Here is a 17949-nt window from a genome sequence, read left to right as displayed (position 1 = left end):
ATTGTTGATGCTAGTCCTGATATATTGCAAGATCTTTCTGGAATTGTGATTGCATACAATAATGCCAGATCACAAATCGTACTACCATCATCAAAAGCTGCTTAATTTAGCACGTTTTTTTGGGATGCTACTCAGAATCAATTCTGCTGGTTTTTCACCCCCCAAAAATACACATTTCATATAAATGTAGCACCATCTAAGGGGAAATAAGCTTTTTTTAAAAAAAGGTTTTGTTACCTCAAGAAGCCATTGTCAGACAGTAAAGTGGGTTGTGAATAGAGGGGGACGCCAATGCAGCAAAGGTCACCTAGCCAGGACTTGAACCTGCGTCGAGGACTAAGGCCTCCATACACAGGTTGTGCTTTACCCCTGCGCCCAAATAATTTTATTTCAGTGGTATGAAATGTATAATCCCTTTATCTTAGATTTCCTCCTTGTTTGAAGCAATAAGTATAAATGATTTATTCCTAGTGCTATTTTCCTCCTTCATGTAGACAGGGGAAGGTGTTATTAGTTCCATAGTCCTAAGGTTGATGGAAATGGTTTGTGTTTTTAACCACTGAGAAAAATGGTGTGTTGTCTCATGAGGATTTTTTATAACTATTATGTATTTATTAGTTTGTTTATTGTTCGTGTTTTCAAGCATACCAGCACCCATATGTTATTTATTGACAAGTTTTGTGTTTTTAACCCTATTGGGTGAAGCAGGGGAATTTAGTGCCACACCCTCTAGCTAAATAGTAATGTGTGTTGTTTTTATTGTGACTTGCTACAATTAAATGCCCATTGGGGCATGAATAAAGTAAGATGGAAGCTATCTATCAATAGCCAAGAAGCACTGTTACAATAAAAGTTGGGTCTAAATTTGTTAGATTGTCAGAAAAGTTTGCTATATAAATTTCAGGCTATAGAATGATAGGGAAGAATGCTTACTTGAAAGTTGCCCAGTATACCATCACCAACATCCTCCATGGCAGAGTGAACGACAACGACACTTTGTCAGGTTCGGATATACCATGCTAGAGTTCAGAGTTCTGAACTCTAGCATGGCATTTTAAAGTTTATTGGAAGAAAAATGTGTGGTAGAAAGTGTTTCACACTGAGACAGGGAGAACCGCAGCCATGATTGTGAAATAAAGTTCATCCAAGAGTTTTGACTGTGGCTGGATTCAGTGCTTCAAGAAGTAGAACGGCTGGTATCCATCCACTGATTTCGGTGGAACTGGGCTTGACTAGTCAGCAAATTTTATTGACCTGAACTACATAGAGAGTCTATGGAGTGCAGTCGAGAGGAAGATGAGAATCAATGCAAAAACACAACCTGAAGGCCTATTTTAAAGCAGTCTGGGCTAACACCTCTGGTGTGGAGCATGGAGGCATTCACAGTCTGATTGCCTCCATGCCACACCACACTTATACAGTATTTTATGCAAAAAGACCCTCACCCAAGTACTGATTATATATTCTGTCTATAAAAATACTTTTTAATATAACATGTTTTTTCTATTAAAAATGCTTAGTTGTAAAATGGAATATCTGGATTATCTGAGAAAATGTTTTCATTCTCTGCAAGTAAAAAAAAATAATTAGCATAAACAATATATAATTAAGAGCACATTGGTTTCAAAGTTTGAACTTAATTACTGAGATTTTGACTTCTGATTTGACATCCGCATGTATAACTTAGAATCATCAGGAAAAAAAAAATATTGTGAGAAAAGTAGGAAATTTCTTGTCTTCAGTTATTTTTACAATTTGGAAACAGTTTTACAGAATCTGTAAAAAAAAATTATCATCTCAAGTTAAGGCTATGTTCATAACCACCTTTTTTTGGTTTATTTAGGGTTCCAGCTTTACATTTGTGTGTGAATTTTGATATTTTTGTGTAATTCTTTTAGTTCTGCATTATTTTTGCCTAAAACCGTCTCACCGTTCTTAGGCTGTTGAATTTTTCTATTTGTTACAGATGTAGTTCTTGGTACAACTTCGTCACTTCCGGTATGAAAACTCAGCGCTTCCTCTCTCTCTCCCTCTCTCTCCACTCTTTCATGCCTGTTCACAGACATGCAATCGGTAGTGCTCAACTGTAGTTTATTCATTCATACAAATCTGATGTGTTTGTCAGCCAGCTGCAGATTAAAGCAGGCTCTGCAATGAACCTTAAAGTGTTCCCATCATTCAACCACATAGAAAAGACATACAAAGTAATTGCACAGATTGAAGCACGTCTGACGCGCATTCACATTCCCTTTTTAACACTGAACTATGGGGGAAATGTTTGGACTATAAAGCAAAGGGATAAATAACTTCTGACATAGTCAGAATCGTAGATGGAATGTGGGCTTCAGTAAAGACTGCAGCAGGATACTCTCCTCTAATCTTACTTTGAAATATTCATTACATAAAAATATTTGATCCCTAAAAGTTGCAATGAAATGCAAACAACTACAGTACAAGAAAGAATAAATTTGGAATGCATAACTAAGTAATTATAAGGCATATTTGGCGGTTTTATTGTAGCGTTCCTGGTGAGCTTCAACTCAGACGGATGTTCCTTCCTTCAGTTCCACAAATTCCCCCTAAAAAAATAAATAAATATGAAAAAGTGACAAAATATGGAAAGATTTAAAGCCAATCTGTGTGTTATAGCAGTATGAGACGCACTTTGACCTTCAGGTGTTCCTGTAGTGTTCTCACAGTCTCTCTCTCTTTGGTCAGCTGCTCCTGAGTGGCTTTAAGAAGCTGCTGGAGCTTAGTGGCTGCTTGGCCAAGGTCTTTGGACAGCTTCTTCTCCTTCTCAAGGCGCTCCTGTTCAAATAATTATAGCAAACATAACTATGAATCTGTAAAATGTTTCAAAGATTTGAGGAAAACAAACTAAATAGCCACATAATTGTACTGGTCTCACAGTCAAGTATGTAAATTTTTTCATACCAGTTAAAGTGTTTCCATATTTTTTCATAAGCTATAAGGAACTTCATAGGAAACAACATAAACTGGTTGTTTTTGAACACCTATAATCTGAAAAATGTGGGGTAGATTTGCACTTGGATTTCTACCTAACCTGACAGGGCAGGAGGGCATTAATCTGTAAAGCAGCCAAGAGGAACATGGCAAGTCTGGAGGAGCTGCAGAAATCCGTAGCTCAAATAGAAAAAGATTCCACTGGCAAAACGACTTAGTCTTGCACAGTGCTACACAAATCTGGACTTTACTGAAAAGCAAAAAGAAGATGGCCGCTGTTCAATGTGCCACAAAAGTCCTGTCTGCAGTTTCTCAAGTCAAATATGGAGAACACCAAACATGTAAAAAGAAGGTCATCAAACATGTTGAGAGGAGATCAAATTTGACTTTTAGGAATAGGAACAAAGCTATGTGGATAATCCATATAGCATGTGAAACATAGTATGGGCAGGATCATGCTGTGGGATGCTTTTCTTCAGCAGGTTGTGGTGGATTCTCAGTCATCCAGGTTATGATAGTCCTGTGTGCTTCAAACAAACTGGTTTCACAGAACTTTTGAGAATTTCCCAGTGGAAAAACTAACTTGCACCCAACAGGATGCAAGTTGGGTAACCATATTACCATTAACAATGGTAACATGGTTACCGTTGTTAATATATGATAACCATGGTGCCGTTTTTTTGTCTGTTTAATTTGTTTTTTCTTTAAGGTTGTTGGTTACTGTGTGACCTGCTGTGTGTTTACCAATTCTGTTGAAATTGTTTATGTTATGAGGGGGGAAAAGTTATATGATGTAACTGACAAATGTGTACAGTATGTATACCGTACGATAAACATATCTTTAAAAAAACAAAACATAAAAAAGAACTTTTAGTCTTCTCTTGTATGAGAGGTGAAACGTCTATGAGAAATAGAAGAAATCCAGTTACCGTCTAAACACTCAAGATTTACTTTAACAGGGACAACGAAGCTGGTCAGAGTTAATGGAAACATTGATTGAGATCGTAAACACCGCACAACTTTAGATCAATATACTCTCACTTGTATATTTGGGGCTGACTGATTTTTGTGGCTTCTTTTGAATAATAAATAAAGGAAAGTGTTTATCACAGCAGAATGAAAAGGTGCTGTACTGAGCTAAACGTTACATCTGGGTATCCTAACACACCTTGAGCTGAGCTACGTCTTCTGTGTCAGATTGCGGCGCGTCTGCAGAAACTTTTAAAAGATCCAGCTGGGCCTGGAGTTCCCCCACCGTCTTCTGGGCCTGGAGGTCAAAGAGGCATCTCTGTGTGACTCACTACAGCTTCACAAGAACACACGACCAGCGAGCGCACTGGTAACTTCTCTGCTACCTGCTCGAATTCCTCCAAGAGCAGCTGCCTCTGACTCTCCTCTCCGAGCAGCTTCTCCGTCGTCTGACTCAACTCATTCTGGACCTGGCAGCACACACACCATCAAAAAGCTGTAAATACACACTTTTCCATATACGCATGTGTCAAATCAGCACACTGAAGCTGGTCCAAGTTAGTTTCTTGTCGATATGTTTTAGCTGAAATGTTCAAGTAGAGTACTTATGTTCTATTCTGTTAATGGAAAAGAAAATTAGTTAAAACAGGATGGATGGGAGCATGCCAACATAGAGGAAGAGCAGCAGTGAGGGTTAAGTGTACTTAGCCAACGCAAACAGTTGTTAGCATACAGAGCCGCTGTCAGAGGAGTACTGGACAGACTGGAAATGAAGCAAGCCCTGAATCTAAACTCATCCGTTTATGTTTACACACGCTCGCTTCATTATTATTATTAGGACGTAAGCTAAAAAACCTGATGGCAAATAAAAAGGATCTTTATTTCAGATTAGACCCAGCTCCTATGGGACGAGTTCTGGGTTGCTGTTCCAGTCACTGTCTGGTACTTTCTGACAGGAGGTGGAGGGTGCCTTGTGATCCTCGCACCCTGACCTGACTGGGTTCAGCCTCAGCCGGGCCGTTCTGCTCTCCCTGAGTCCGCTTCGTGATCTCGCCCAGCTGTGCTCTGACCTGAAACAGGAAGCCGTCGCCAGTCACTCATTATGCAATCGCTGTGGGTGAATCCCTTGACGTCACTGACACCTTACAGAGCAGGTTGTGAGCATAAAGGAGGGATTTCCACTAATTCCTCATGCCTCCCCTCTCAATGCAGTTGCTCAGGTATTTGGATTTGTACAGGTTTGTCTTTGAAGGCCAGAAAAAAAAAAAGACAGGCGCGTCATAAAAACTCACCTGTTGGAGCTCCTCCTTGTGTGCCCGGACATCCTTCTGGGCCAAGTCCAACTGGTTCTGGCAATCCGACAGCTGCAGCCTCAGCTGAACATAGAGGGGACAAATAGAAGATATGAAACAGATGGAATTGATTTAGGTTCAGCTTCTTCACTCATATTCCTAAGTAAAATCCAGGGCAAAAAATTGCCTTGAACATTAATGAACAACCAGCATCAGGGTATAAAACAATAACGTAAGTTTTGATCCTCTGATAGAGGTCTGCTCAAGTCATCTAAAAGAGTATGGCAGAGCAAAGGTGCTCTGGTCACATGAGGAAAAACACTGAACCTTTCAATCAAAAAGATATTTAAAAAATTCAATTTCAAACTTCCCTAGTTTGAAACTGGAAAAAAAAAAGTTGAGTACAAAACATTTAACATTCAAATGTTGTAAATCATGAGTCAACACAACAGTGAGTTTGGCTTCTTTCACAGCTTTTTAGGGCTGGATCTCATTTAGAGTCATCATATCTGGAATGGTTTCTTACACTAAGATTCTTTTAAAAAAGGTCAGTTTATGACAACTTTATGTAGCTTAAAAAAAGAAAAAGGGAAATCCAAGGATGTATAATCACAAATTCAACCCTGATGAAAAGGGGTTCAAAGTTGAACGAGTAACACATGGAGATTTAATAAAAAGACAGCTTGCATTTATTGTGTATTTACAGTATATAAGAGATTGATTTCTGCTTGTGTACCTGCTCCACTTCCTCTGAGGTCATTAGGTTGTCTGATTGCTTTTCAAGCTGAGCTTCCAGGAGCATCACTTGTTCCTTCAACTGAACAAACATACAAAACAGAATATTTAATATTTTTACTCAAAACCTCCCTAAAAATGTGATTTATAGTAAGAAGAACCAACCTGTTCTACACTTTGGTTTTCTGCTTCCAGCTTGCTGACTTTCTGCAAAGCCTGTCAGAGTCACAAAGGGAAGAGCGACGTCTCAGACAGAATCAGACTGAGCATGACCAAAGGTCAAGCTTCCACATACCTCCTTCAATTGTTCTTCTGAGTTTGCCATCTTTGACTTCCAAACCAGCTCCTCCTCTTCCACGCTTTTCTGCAGATGTTTCAGCATTCCTTCCTGCATCATAATTACACAAGTAGTATTTATTTAATACTAAAAGCTAATGACTGTTCCATGTTATGCTGATTTCATCCACTTAACAGTTTCAGCCAAGACCGTCCTGTACTGGTCACATTCAGCCTGAAGGGAACTGTAGTTCTCCTCTGATTCCTTCAGTTTCTCTAGCAACTCCTATATCAACAACAAAATAATCCAAAGCTACTTCTGGAAACATTTTCATTAACTTTATATGTGTTTGTGAAAAAAAAGAAAAGGAAATGCTTACTGGCGATGCTGTGCTTGAATGAGACTCATTACTCTGCTGGCTAAGGGCCTCCTGAGCTTTCTGTGTAAATGCTTTTAACCAGTTGGGCTAAAAGAAAAGGAAAACAGAAAGATCATCATTGTGAATTGGATCGCTGTAACAGTATCGGTTAGTGATCTCCATTACTTACCTGCTCTGTCTCCACTGGTATCTGTGGGAAGAGCAACTGAAGAGCTTCTTTGGCTTCGTTCTGAAGAGCTGCTAGTTGAGCAGCACCATTCTGCAGCAGAGGACGATCTAATCAGTTGGCTCATAAACATCAAGTCATTCATGTAAAAAAAACTAAATAAAAGCTTACAGCATCTGTGGCAGCTTTTGCTTCCCTCAGCTCCTCTTGCAGTGATGCAACAAGGGAATCCTTTTCAGACAGACTGACAAAAAAACAACAGCATAGTTCCTCAGTTCTCAGTTCTGTTGAACCCAAATTAAAGCACAGATACAACAGTTCTCTATGAATTTATGGCAGATGTTCCTACAGTGGTCAGGCAATAAATAAGAGCAATAAATACACCAACAAAAGCAAATTTTGACCATTACATAAAAGGAATAATCTCTGGAGATAGATATTTTCCATACTCATGTACTGTACATTTCTGCATCATATTTCAATTATACATAGTATAATAGTTTTCCCACAGCACAAAAATCAGAGACCAAATGAAAGTCATGAGTGCATTTCTTTAAGAAAAAAAAAAGTAATGGCAACGATAAAAGCGATAAGCAACAATATTTAAGACTTAACTAGTACGGAAGATATTTAAGATATTGAGACTGACTAAATTTAAGTAACTTGCAGAACCTCTCAAGCCCTGATCTATGAAGGTTTACAGGACAATAAAAAAAAGAAAGTAGTAAATTGTCAAGTTTTGCTTTGTAAACACTTTTCTGTGGATGTTTCGTCTAGTCGGAGGCTAAATGAGTTTTTCCTCACACCAGCTCACTTCCATGTCTCAACACATCCAGACTTTGAGCAGAGTGAAGGAACCCTGGAATCTTCATATAATCTTCACAAGTATTACCAAATCACTTTTTAACACCTTGAACAAAAAGGAATTAAATAAAATCCAGGTGCAGTATGTTACCTGTTCTGCAGTTGTGTGAGCTTTGCTGTACTGTCCGACTAGTAAAACACAAAACGACAATTTTTGTTCAGTAGCACCGCGTCGGCCATAGAATAATTTACATTTAACAAGAAGAAACTTACTTTTGCGTTTCCAACTTGCACCATCTCTTCTTTGAGGTTTTTGAGTTCTTCCTGAAGTGAGCTGACGAGGCTGGCATCCTCACTAAACAGATTAGCATCAGTTAATTTGAGCCTAGCCAGCAGGGATCTCTATCCCTTTGTTTTCCAGGATAAACAAAGGAAAATGTCTTACCTCTTATTTTTTTGCTCAAGTTCAGTAATAGTGTTCTCCTATTGGATCAGATTCTCATTATTAGCATCAGGAATAACAGTGGCTCCACTGGACAGTGGATTTAGTACCAATTGATTGTAACACTCACTGCAGCTTCCTGCTTTATCTGCAGCTGCTTCAGTTCTTCATGAAGTGAACTCAGCTGGCTGTCCTTTTCTTGAAGGCTGTAAAAAAATAAACAAAACAAAAAATTAGTAAAAATTTTTTTTTTTTTAAATCTTCCCTTTTACATGTCATGCTTGCAAAACACAAAAGACGACCCACTTACCTGAGCTTTAGATGTTTCAGTTCTGCTGGCTTCACCTGCTGATATAGTGATGAAAATCACTCAACGTTTAGTACAAGCAAAAGTCAAATTGAAAGATCAAACAAAAATATCCTACCTGCTTGCTATCCTCATCCTGTTTGCTCTGATTAGCCTCCAGCAGTGAGTTGATGGAGGCCACCTGTTGCGTGAGCTGGCTCTTCTCCGCCTGCGTCTCCCCGAGCTGGGCAGTGAGGGTCTCCACCTGAGCAGAACGCTCCTTGACCACTGCCTCCAACCTCTCTATGCGCACTTGGTACTCTGCACGGACAAAATGCAACTTACTCTACACCGTAGCATGAAAAAGATCATGAACACAACCCTGCCACGCCTTTCTCTGACCTGACACTGCACTGCTGTCCTGCTGGCTCTGCTCCAGAGTGGCCTGCAGGCTGCTGTTTCTGCTCTGCGTCGTCCTGAGCTCCTCGCTCACCTCCTCCAGTCGCTTCTGCAACGCCTGCTCACTTTCTGCACGGCTCGCCTGGGGGATTTTGGTTAAAATGTATCAGACAGCAGGGGGCAGCAAAGGCTTACTGAATCATTGATTAAGATATGAACTTAGAAAAAAGTGAATTAAATTTTTCGAAAAAATAAACATAAAGCCATACCCTAAGTGTTAGAATCAGTTTGGCAGGGAGGAGTTAACATTTTAACACTTTTGCACAACAGTCTTGCAGAGAGGAATGTTAAGGAATTCAGACAAACAGCTCCCGCGCTTTTAGAACACCTAGTTGCAACATAGTAAGATGCTGGCAAACATGAAACAGCTGTGATGGAGAGTAGGTTAATGATTAAACAACATGGCATGTCAGCTGTGCTCACTAAGTCGCTACAAATAACCAGTAATAGAGGAAGATGTGAGCCACTGACAGTACAGACAAATTGCAAATGAACTGAGATGTACTTCCTTTCAGTAAGCCACGGGGTTTGACTTGAAACCAGGAAGTGAACAAATATAAAACCAGTTTCAAAGTCTACATGGGCAATTTATTTACTTTTCATCTTTGATACCTGAGAAATTTGTAAGCTGTAAATAATTGAGTTCTGATTATTTTTCTGATGCATAGTTTTCTTGGGATCATAATTCTGCAACCATAAAATTCTAATGTTTAAAAAGAAGTGCTAAATAACATTTTTGGGTTTTGTAAAAGCATGCAATAAAGACGGGTGACCAAAGTGTGATGCAGGGGCCATTTTCATCCCTTTGAGTGATTTTTGACTAAAACGGTATAATTTTCACTGATTAGTGCAGACAGACACATTTTTAAATACATTTAAGTGTAACTACAAAAAAAAAAAAAAAGAAACCGTCAAAATAGACACTTCACATAAAATTGTTGGATACAATGCTAATTTTTTTGTCTTACGTTTGCTTTTCATTTAAGAGTAAGGAGGATCCCAAACTGGACACACCCAATTATTAAAGCTGGCTTAATAAAGCAAGCGGTTTCGTTGTGACTCGTATCCTCTTCTTCCTGCTGAGAATAACTTAAGATTTCTAGAATAAGAAAACAATGTGTCCAAAAAATTCAGGACATCAAGTGCCTTTCTTTGATATGATACTTTGTTTTATTAAGCTATTGTTATTCATTTATTGTTGAGCAGGTGAAAATTTTAAATTGTGCATGGAAACCACAAAGAGCCTAGGCATGTTTTCTGTCAGGCTTAAAGGCTTAAGCTCTTTTTAAACACCTACAAATCCCTTTATCACCCGTCATATTTATTTGAGATGTTTTTAATCTTAAGAGTCCTCCAGAATCCTCAAGTATGAGGATGGGTTTAAAAATAAAAAAGTTAGAATAAAACATACAGGAGGCTTTTGTAGTTCTTTCCTGGAAGGATAGCTGACAGTGTTGGTGAGTTTAAAAGTGAACGAAAGATGCCTTTTTGTTAAATTTAGTATTTTTCCTGATATTTTCATTACATGTCATTTTTTTATTCACATTTTCTTTAAAACTATAACATTTTATTTATATACTGATTTGTATTTTATCTTACTTTATTTCTTATTGCCATCATATCTTAAATTACTTCCATCCATTTCTTAGTACTATCAGGGGTTTTGTTTGATTGTATTTGTGCCCAATTTAAAAAATATATTTATTGAATTTGATTGATAAAAATCCTTTTAATATTTGGTCAAACAAATATTGGGCCTTTTAAGCCTAGTTTATAAACGGTTTTCTGTTTTGGTTTTGACACGGTGGGGGACAGGCTGTTTCTTGTAAAGCATAAAGTAGTATGAAGGGTCCTTACAGAAATATTTAATAAAGCTTACCAGATTTAGAATCTTTACAGTATTTTTCTAGAAGGTGAGTTATTACACAGCTACACCGATTCCTAATCCCTGCAGTAACCCATTCCCTGAACACGAGAAGGTCAGACAATATGTGGGAGAAAAGGGTAACTTTTTTTTCTCCATTTCATAACCAAGTGGCTACTGAAACATGATACTGGGTTTAATAGAAAACAACAAGAATAAATCTGCTTCCACATGGAAACCTGAGTACATCTCCTGTATATGATAATAAAAAAAGTGCCGTTCCCACAGGCCGGGCCAACCTGCAGCAGTGAGAGCTGCTTCTCTGCGGCAGAGAGCTTGGACTCCAGCCCTTTCCTGACGTGCTCATCAGCAAGGAGACTTTCCGTCTTCTCTCCGAGCTCTTTGGTTAGCTTTGCACATTCCTGACGCAGCTTGGCCAGCTCTGCATTTTGTCTGAACGGAGAATGACGGAGGAAAAAAAAAAGGAATGCGATTAAGTGAAGAAAAGTTTAGAAACTAATTCAATCACAAAACACCAGGTATACTACATATAAGGTCTATACTTAAATGTAGTTAGAAACTCACTTGCTCTCAGCTTGACTAGTTGCCTGGTTTAGAGCATCACGAAGGATTGAATTTTCCTGCTGCAGACGAGCAAGTTGGGCATTAGGACCTTTTTCCAGCTGGTCCTGCAGGCTCAGGATCTGCAGTTTAAAGTTTTTTTTATCAGTGACACTGCAGAAAGACTGGCAAATAAAAGCATCTTTACTTATACTACAATATATTTCAGCAGATAAGAATCCAAGATCAAGTTCTTACCAAATGAATAGTGATATTAATTGAACTAACCTTTGCATTGAGCCTCTGGGTCTGGGCTACATGGTCCTGGTAGCTGGCCTGCATGCGCGCTTGCAGAGCGATCATTTCTTGCTCCCTCTTACTCAGCTGAGAGCTGAGCCGCGTCTCCACGCTGGCCACCTTGGATTTCTCCGCCGACAGCTCCTGATGAACGCAAACCTTGTCAGACCCGTTCACTTCACGTTTCTGAAGTTGTAGTCACTTCAGGGTGAAGAAATGTGAAAATAGCAGTCACTAATTTCACTTTTTAATCTTTAAGTGAGACTTTGGTCTGGTAATATTATTAAACACATAGTTTACAAAACAAATGTGATTCGGTCTGAAACAGTGAGGCAACATTTAGATTTTCAATTCAAATTATGGTAAACATTAAAGCTGAGTACTAACAAACTCCCACCTCCCTCTGAATAGATTCTGACAGGAGCTTTATAAAGATTTGTTCCAATAAGAAATCTGGTTTTAATCAGCAAGTTATTCTGTGTGCTTTACTCCAACGCCACCTTCAGGACAAAAAAACCCAAAAAACCCCCTAAATTTAGAGTATGCATGGGTCAGTATGAGACACTCTCATAACCTTCAGTAAAAACATCACTGCAACACCATATTAAAGCAGAAATGTTTACTAACGACTAACTGTTTTTATTTAACCCTTTTGGCTGCCTTGATTTTTTTTGTTTAATTTTTACACAACACTGTGTTGATTCAACTAAAGCGTGGTCAGATTGTGTGTTTCAGGGTAATTTTAAATTTTCATTATTTTCCTCTTTCCTTTCAGCGTGTTTGAGCCATCGACTCATTCAAAATCCATTTTCTGGATGCAGAAAAATTGCAATCTGACTTGTTTTCCGTATTTCTGTGAAAAACCCTCCAACATGTCATGTTTCATAGTTATCCAAGAAGGTGAAGATAGCTTTTTTTCATGTATTGTAATTCTGCAATTTCATCTTTGACTTCACAACTTTACACAAAGACTAAAAAATGATCAGACTCAGTGCTACAGACTCTGATCAATAAACCTTGGACATACTCAGGCTTGGGTATGACGAGATTTATTTTTTAAGATGGGATTGTTTATGATTTATTTTCTTAGATTCCCAGGGAAAAGTGAAGTGTCTTAATGTTTGCCAGCAGGTAGGGGAGGGACAACACTGTATGGAGAAATCTCTGGTTTCCTAAAACTTTCTCTAATATCTCATTAATAGGATTTTTAAATCACAGCAGAGACTGACATACATTTTTTAAGTTTGGTTTGTTTTGTACCTTGGTTCACCTTGACACTAGCCTATCTGAACAGCAAAACCTGATTTGAAGGATCCCAGCACAGAAAATGTGTCGTGATAAGCATTTCAGTTTTGAACCTTGGTCAGTTCTCGAAGACGATTCTTAGCTGCAGAAGCATCCTCCTGCTCTGCTGCCAGCTGTTTCTCTCTCTCCTCCAGCTGCTTCTTCAGCATGGCAACCGGATCTCCCTTCTGAGTGGCCTAAAAATCACAATACACAGAAAAAAGTACATACCTCTCTTCATGTTGTGGTTCTTTTTTTCCCCCCCAATCACCAACTGTTGAGTTTCATACCGTGTGCCAGGTATCCTGGATGATGCCGACTTTCTCAGAGAGGATCTCGATGAGCCTGTGCGCCTCCCCCTCACTGAACACCATGCTGCTGATGGTGGAAACCAGAGATTTATAGGGCAGGTAGAGAGGAGCATCAGCACAGTCGACCACCGCCGCCGCAACAGCTGCTGGAGAGAAGTAAACATGATAGTAGCAAATTGAGAGATAAGAACAAACGGATTTATTTTTGGAAAGCTTTGGGCTTTCCTGAAGATGACTGCATGTGAGGAAAAAGGACAAGGTTGAGGCTTGTCCTTTGAGTCTGTGGCACTGGGCAGTTTCAGATGGTAAAATGCTGGGTTGCTGTGGCACCAGGCGGAGACCAGCTGCAGGGACAGGAGAAGGTCAGCCCCTCCTCTCTGCTCATTGTCAGAGGCACTGAAAAGCTTTGTAAGCTAACCAAACAGGGCCAACAGTGTTTGGACAAGCTGCTGTGCTCTACGTCCCTCAGAGCGGCGTGCCAGTCGTTACCCACCGCTGCCCCTTGGTACTGTGGGTACACAGCTGGAAGCTCATCAGTACTGACAGGTTGTTTCTGCCTTGCACTAGACTGCACAATTACATAACCCAACTATGCAGGCATGTCTTCGCTCTCGATTCAGCAGCACAAAACGCATAATCACCAGTGTTGTGGCTAATGTAGTTCCTGGCTCCACGACCGCTTCCTGCACTTCAGAGGAGACGACTAATTTCTGCAATGGAAGCTCTAAAAGCAACAGCAGCTCTGAGCTTTTGGTGACCAGTGACCAGTTTCCTTTTAGTTATTCATATATATTACCAAACTAAGTAAAAATATATAGTGGCGCATTTAAAAATGGAAATACAGCCATACTGACACCACTAAATCAGGCTTCCTACATGTTTTTCTATTTCCGATTCCAAACTTTTCCAGACTCAAATTTCCAGAGTTGCCAATCCTTCCAGCAAATAAAAAAACAAGCAAACGTTTTCTGTGATTTTATGGCAGATAATTATTTGAATGTAGAAACTGTAACTGCTGAAAGAAGTAAGGTGGATAATCTAAAAAAATAGACATAGACAGGTAGAAAAGAATTAGACAGATGAATGCGATGGACAAAAGGATAAATGGACTGACAAAACAGAAAGAACAGATGACATGATGGATAGATTTCTTTAGACAATGTGAAAAGAAATAAACATTTCCATAATTTCTTCTTTCTTTCTGTGATTATCCAGATTTCGAGAAATCTTTAATCCAATGCTACATTTTTCACAGACTGTGTAGAAACTCTAAAATGTTTAAAATACGACCAAACCTAAATATACAACATGGCTTCTAAAGCAGAATGAAGTAAATTTGTCCTGATTATACTTGCTTACCGGGCTCAGACTTCTTCTTGGAAGCCTTCTTTTTGGGTTCTTGTGTTTTAGCTGGAGCAGGAGCCTGCTGAGACCCCACTGGAGGCACGGCCATTACTGGGACATCTTTGGTGACCACCTCCAGCACTGGGGCAGCCTTGGATGGAGCTGCTGCCGACTTGGCTGGGGCTGTAGCGGACTTGCTTGGTGCCTGGGCAGACTTGTTTGGTGTGGGGGTCGAAGATTTAGCCTGAGCATTGGTGGATTTAGCCAACGCAGGGGTAGGAGCAGAGGCAGAGGCAGGTTTGGTTGATGGAGGAGCCAAAGCAGATGCAGGAGTGGATTTTGAAGATCCGGAAGCAGACTTGGTTAAAGGTGGTGCAGAGGACGAGGCGGCTGCTTTGCTCTGCACAGCTGGGGGAGGCTGGGTTGCAGGAGAGGCTGCTAAGGACTTTAGTGGCACTGCAGCAGACACCATCGGGGCTTGCTGAGTTGAGGCTGGCTCAACCTTTGCCACCTTCTTCTTCTTTTTGTCCTTAGGCGAGGGCAAAGGTGACGGCTCAGCAGCAGTTTGGGGTTGTGTCTCCGCAGCCACTGGAGCTGAAGACGGTTTAACTTCGAGGACTGGAGCAGGCTGAGGGGCAAGAACAGCAGATACAGCTGGAGCAGCAGCAGCAGGCTCAACGGCTGCTTCAGCTTCAGAGTCAGCAGCTTCTTCAGCTTTCTCCTGTTCCGGGATTTTTCCATTTGGCTTTTCCTCCTTTTTCTTTCCACGGCTCTTCTTCTCGGCTACTTTGTCCTTTTTCTTTTTCTCCGAGCGAACTGACTGTATTTTACCCAACTCTTTGCGTTGTTTAGCAAGGGCCTCCTCATAAGAGGTTTCCTTCATGGAGAAAGTGGAAACAAGGGCGATCCCTACGGCAGAGATCACCATGAAACCACCAAATACCATAATCCCAAGAGTCTGGGGGTCGTAGATATCCATCCTTTGCTTTCAGTAAACCTAAAAGGAGAAATAGGAACCTATGAACAGAAGTAACAATCAAACATACTGTTTACAGTAATAACATAAGCCAGTAATTAGGGTAGTATGGTATTGCATGTCAGGTTAAAAATAAAAAATCTGCAATAAACGTATAAAGAAATGCTCTAACAAGGTCTTTACTTTTAACAACCTCAAGGTGTCGCTAATATCCCTAAATACATTTGAGTGAAGGCTGCAGTGACCAGACTGTGCAGCTCAAATCTTACCTAAAAAAATACACACTTCTACTGGGGTAAAGCATCTGCTTAAATAACTGAATGATCCTCCTACTCCTAATGCTGTTTAACAAAAAAATAAAACTGAAAGAAGAAAATAAAAAAACAGAAAAACAAACTAAGCAGGAGTCTGTATTACCCAACAGCTTCTTAGCCAATAAAAACTTTTTTTTGGGTGGTGGTGGAGAGATATATTTTGTTTTGCTGTTTATTTGTAATATTTTTTTTATATTATTCATACTTTTTATACACATGTACATGCATGTTTATAATAATGTTTGCGCTTCCTCTAAAAATATATATAAATATTTTTTCCTCTAAAATATATAGCAAAGATTCATTAGAAGTGCATTTTTGTTGGCATGAATGTAAATGTTATCACACTTATTTTGTATACTAATGTCAAAAATGTAGACTGTTTTATGAAATTTTGTTAAATGTTTAATAAAACTAACAAAAAATTCTGATAAGAGAGCATGATCTGTTCTATCTTTAATTTCAAATTCAATAATTAAAGTAATGTAATAAGTATTTTTAGTAACAAACACTTTATAATTTGATGTATTAATAATTATTAATGAGTATCCACACAAAGAAAGATGTTTCTCTCAAAAGTTGGCAGGTGGTTCGCATTTATTTCCTGTCCTGTTAACAAAAAAAGGCCTGGAAGGTTTTCAACCTACAATCCCAGTCACAAACCAGAATGCTGAGCCTGCAGGGCAGGAAAACCTGCCTTAGATACACTAAAGCACCTTCCTTACTTTTTATCCCAGCACCAGTCTTGGCTTTATTTGTGTCTATCTATATATTGAAATCCAGGAAATTAAAAAAAAAAAAACAAAGGGAAAAAACATAAAGACCGTTTTCTGTAAATACAAATTTATATACACCTTTTTAAAAAGGTAACTGTTTAGCAATTTTAGTGCGATCAGAGTCCAGAAAAGTCCCTGTTCATTGCAGGGAAAGAGAACGCTGAAAGGAGAATGTGCTGCTTCCTGATCTGCGGTGTCACACGTCAGTGCATCTCCACTCAGACTGAGCAGAAGAGGAGGACTTCAAAAAAAAAAACCAACCAAGGATGATTTCAGCCTCAACAGGAGACTCAACCTACTGATGTGTTACAGGCTACGTGTACTTTCCCAACTCCAAACTCTCTGCCTTGTATTCGTGTGCACCGGATTCCCTCTGTGGGAATTAAAATAAGTCTTTATCCGCTATTTATTTCTCTCTCAGGCGTACTGTTAGCAATATCTCTGCATAACTCGTCAGTTTTTATTACACAATAAAAGCAGTGGTTCCACGAAGTTTTTGACTAGTTCATCTAACACATTTAAAGGGATCTGAGGAAAGGGGGGATAGGGGCAGTTAAGACATATTATATGCACAAAATCCAGCATAACAATGACATGGTGCAAATTATCACAAGACATAAAGCTTTAAAACGTTACTTAACAGCTAGCTGTAGCACTATCAGTATTAATCAATGGATTTCGCTAATGTCCAGCATACCAACTGTTGGTCTACGCAAGAAAACGCTACAAAGCCCGCAATAAAACCTGAAAATAAATCAAGAACCAAAAGTCTAAATAATCCCTCTTAAGTTTTAGCCGCAGTCTTTCAGTCCAAGTAGTTATTTAACAGTTCATCTCGAAGATAGCTGTCCAAGCTAGCTAAGCCTGACTCAATGAATAAAATTTTCCAAGAATCCCATACTTACTGCGCTGCTGCTCCTGGTAAAGATACAGCTGCTTGCTTCAAAAAGGTACTGGTTGAGGGCAAAAAAAACAGGCTCTGGGTTGGAGATGATGTGACTTCTATGGAAAGCTACCTCTATAATCCAGCTAACTTGAATCTTATTCTTTTTTCCTCTAACGGCGCTCCCCCCCCTCACTCCGCTGGATCCGTGGTCTGCTGTGAAGTCGTGGCACTTCGAGCTGGCTAGACGCGCTGGCCCCGTGCCCCTTACAGCTACCATAAATCTAGAAGGGCTCTGATTGGCTGAGAAGGACCTCAGACCGGAAGAGGTTCCTGCTGGGAGTTGTAGTCCTTCACTGTCAAGTCAAACAAAAGCGGTTTGTTTTTGAATGGAGACCTTCCACAATCACATCAACACAGCGATTAATACTGTTAGACTTTTCAAATACTTTAAGTTAAGTGAAGCAGTCTTTTTAGAAATAGAAATAGAACTCCATACAAAGGAAAGATTAAAGGATTTTACAGATTGCAGAACGGGTTTTTCCTTCTGTAGTCTCAAGGATGTC

General features: G+C 39.5%; 1 protein-coding gene across 9 annotated transcripts; it reads right to left on the bottom strand.

The window, feature by feature from the left end:
• Positions 1 to 1211: 1211 nt before the first annotated feature.
• Positions 1212 to 17638, bottom strand: rrbp1a (ribosome binding protein 1a). Of its 9 annotated transcripts, none has more exons than XM_032553264.1 (27): positions 17406 to 17638; positions 14450 to 15431; positions 13070 to 13236; positions 12854 to 12976; positions 11487 to 11639; positions 11223 to 11341; positions 10937 to 11090; positions 8717 to 8855; positions 8454 to 8635; positions 8339 to 8373; positions 8159 to 8234; positions 8032 to 8069; positions 7860 to 7941; positions 7738 to 7775; positions 6954 to 7026; positions 6786 to 6875; positions 6617 to 6703; positions 6433 to 6522; positions 6256 to 6348; positions 6126 to 6176; positions 5962 to 6051; positions 5226 to 5309; positions 4926 to 5003; positions 4320 to 4403; positions 4133 to 4231; positions 2665 to 2808; positions 1212 to 2579 (listed from the first exon to the last, which is right to left on the bottom strand). In XM_032553264.1, the coding sequence occupies exons 2-27, from the start codon at positions 15411 to 15413 to the stop codon at positions 2541 to 2543; spliced, it is 3372 nt and encodes a 1123-aa protein (XP_032409155.1). In that variant the 5' UTR covers positions 15414 to 15431; positions 17406 to 17638; the 3' UTR covers positions 1212 to 2540. The 9 variants fall into 9 exon arrangements, with proteins under 9 accessions (XP_032409155.1, XP_032409153.1, XP_032409152.1 ...); XM_032553262.1 differs by having other exon boundaries at positions 8339 to 8376; positions 14450 to 15451; positions 17406 to 17637; XM_032553261.1 differs by having other exon boundaries at positions 8339 to 8376; positions 17406 to 17637.
• Positions 17639 to 17949: the final 311 nt, after the last annotated feature.

Source organism: Xiphophorus hellerii, chromosome 22, assembly GCF_003331165.1.
Source record: "Xiphophorus hellerii strain 12219 chromosome 22, Xiphophorus_hellerii-4.1, whole genome shotgun sequence".
In the NCBI taxonomy this organism is placed as follows: Eukaryota; Metazoa; Chordata; class Actinopteri; order Cyprinodontiformes; family Poeciliidae; genus Xiphophorus; species Xiphophorus hellerii.
This window is presented reverse-complemented; position numbering and strand designations above follow the sequence as displayed.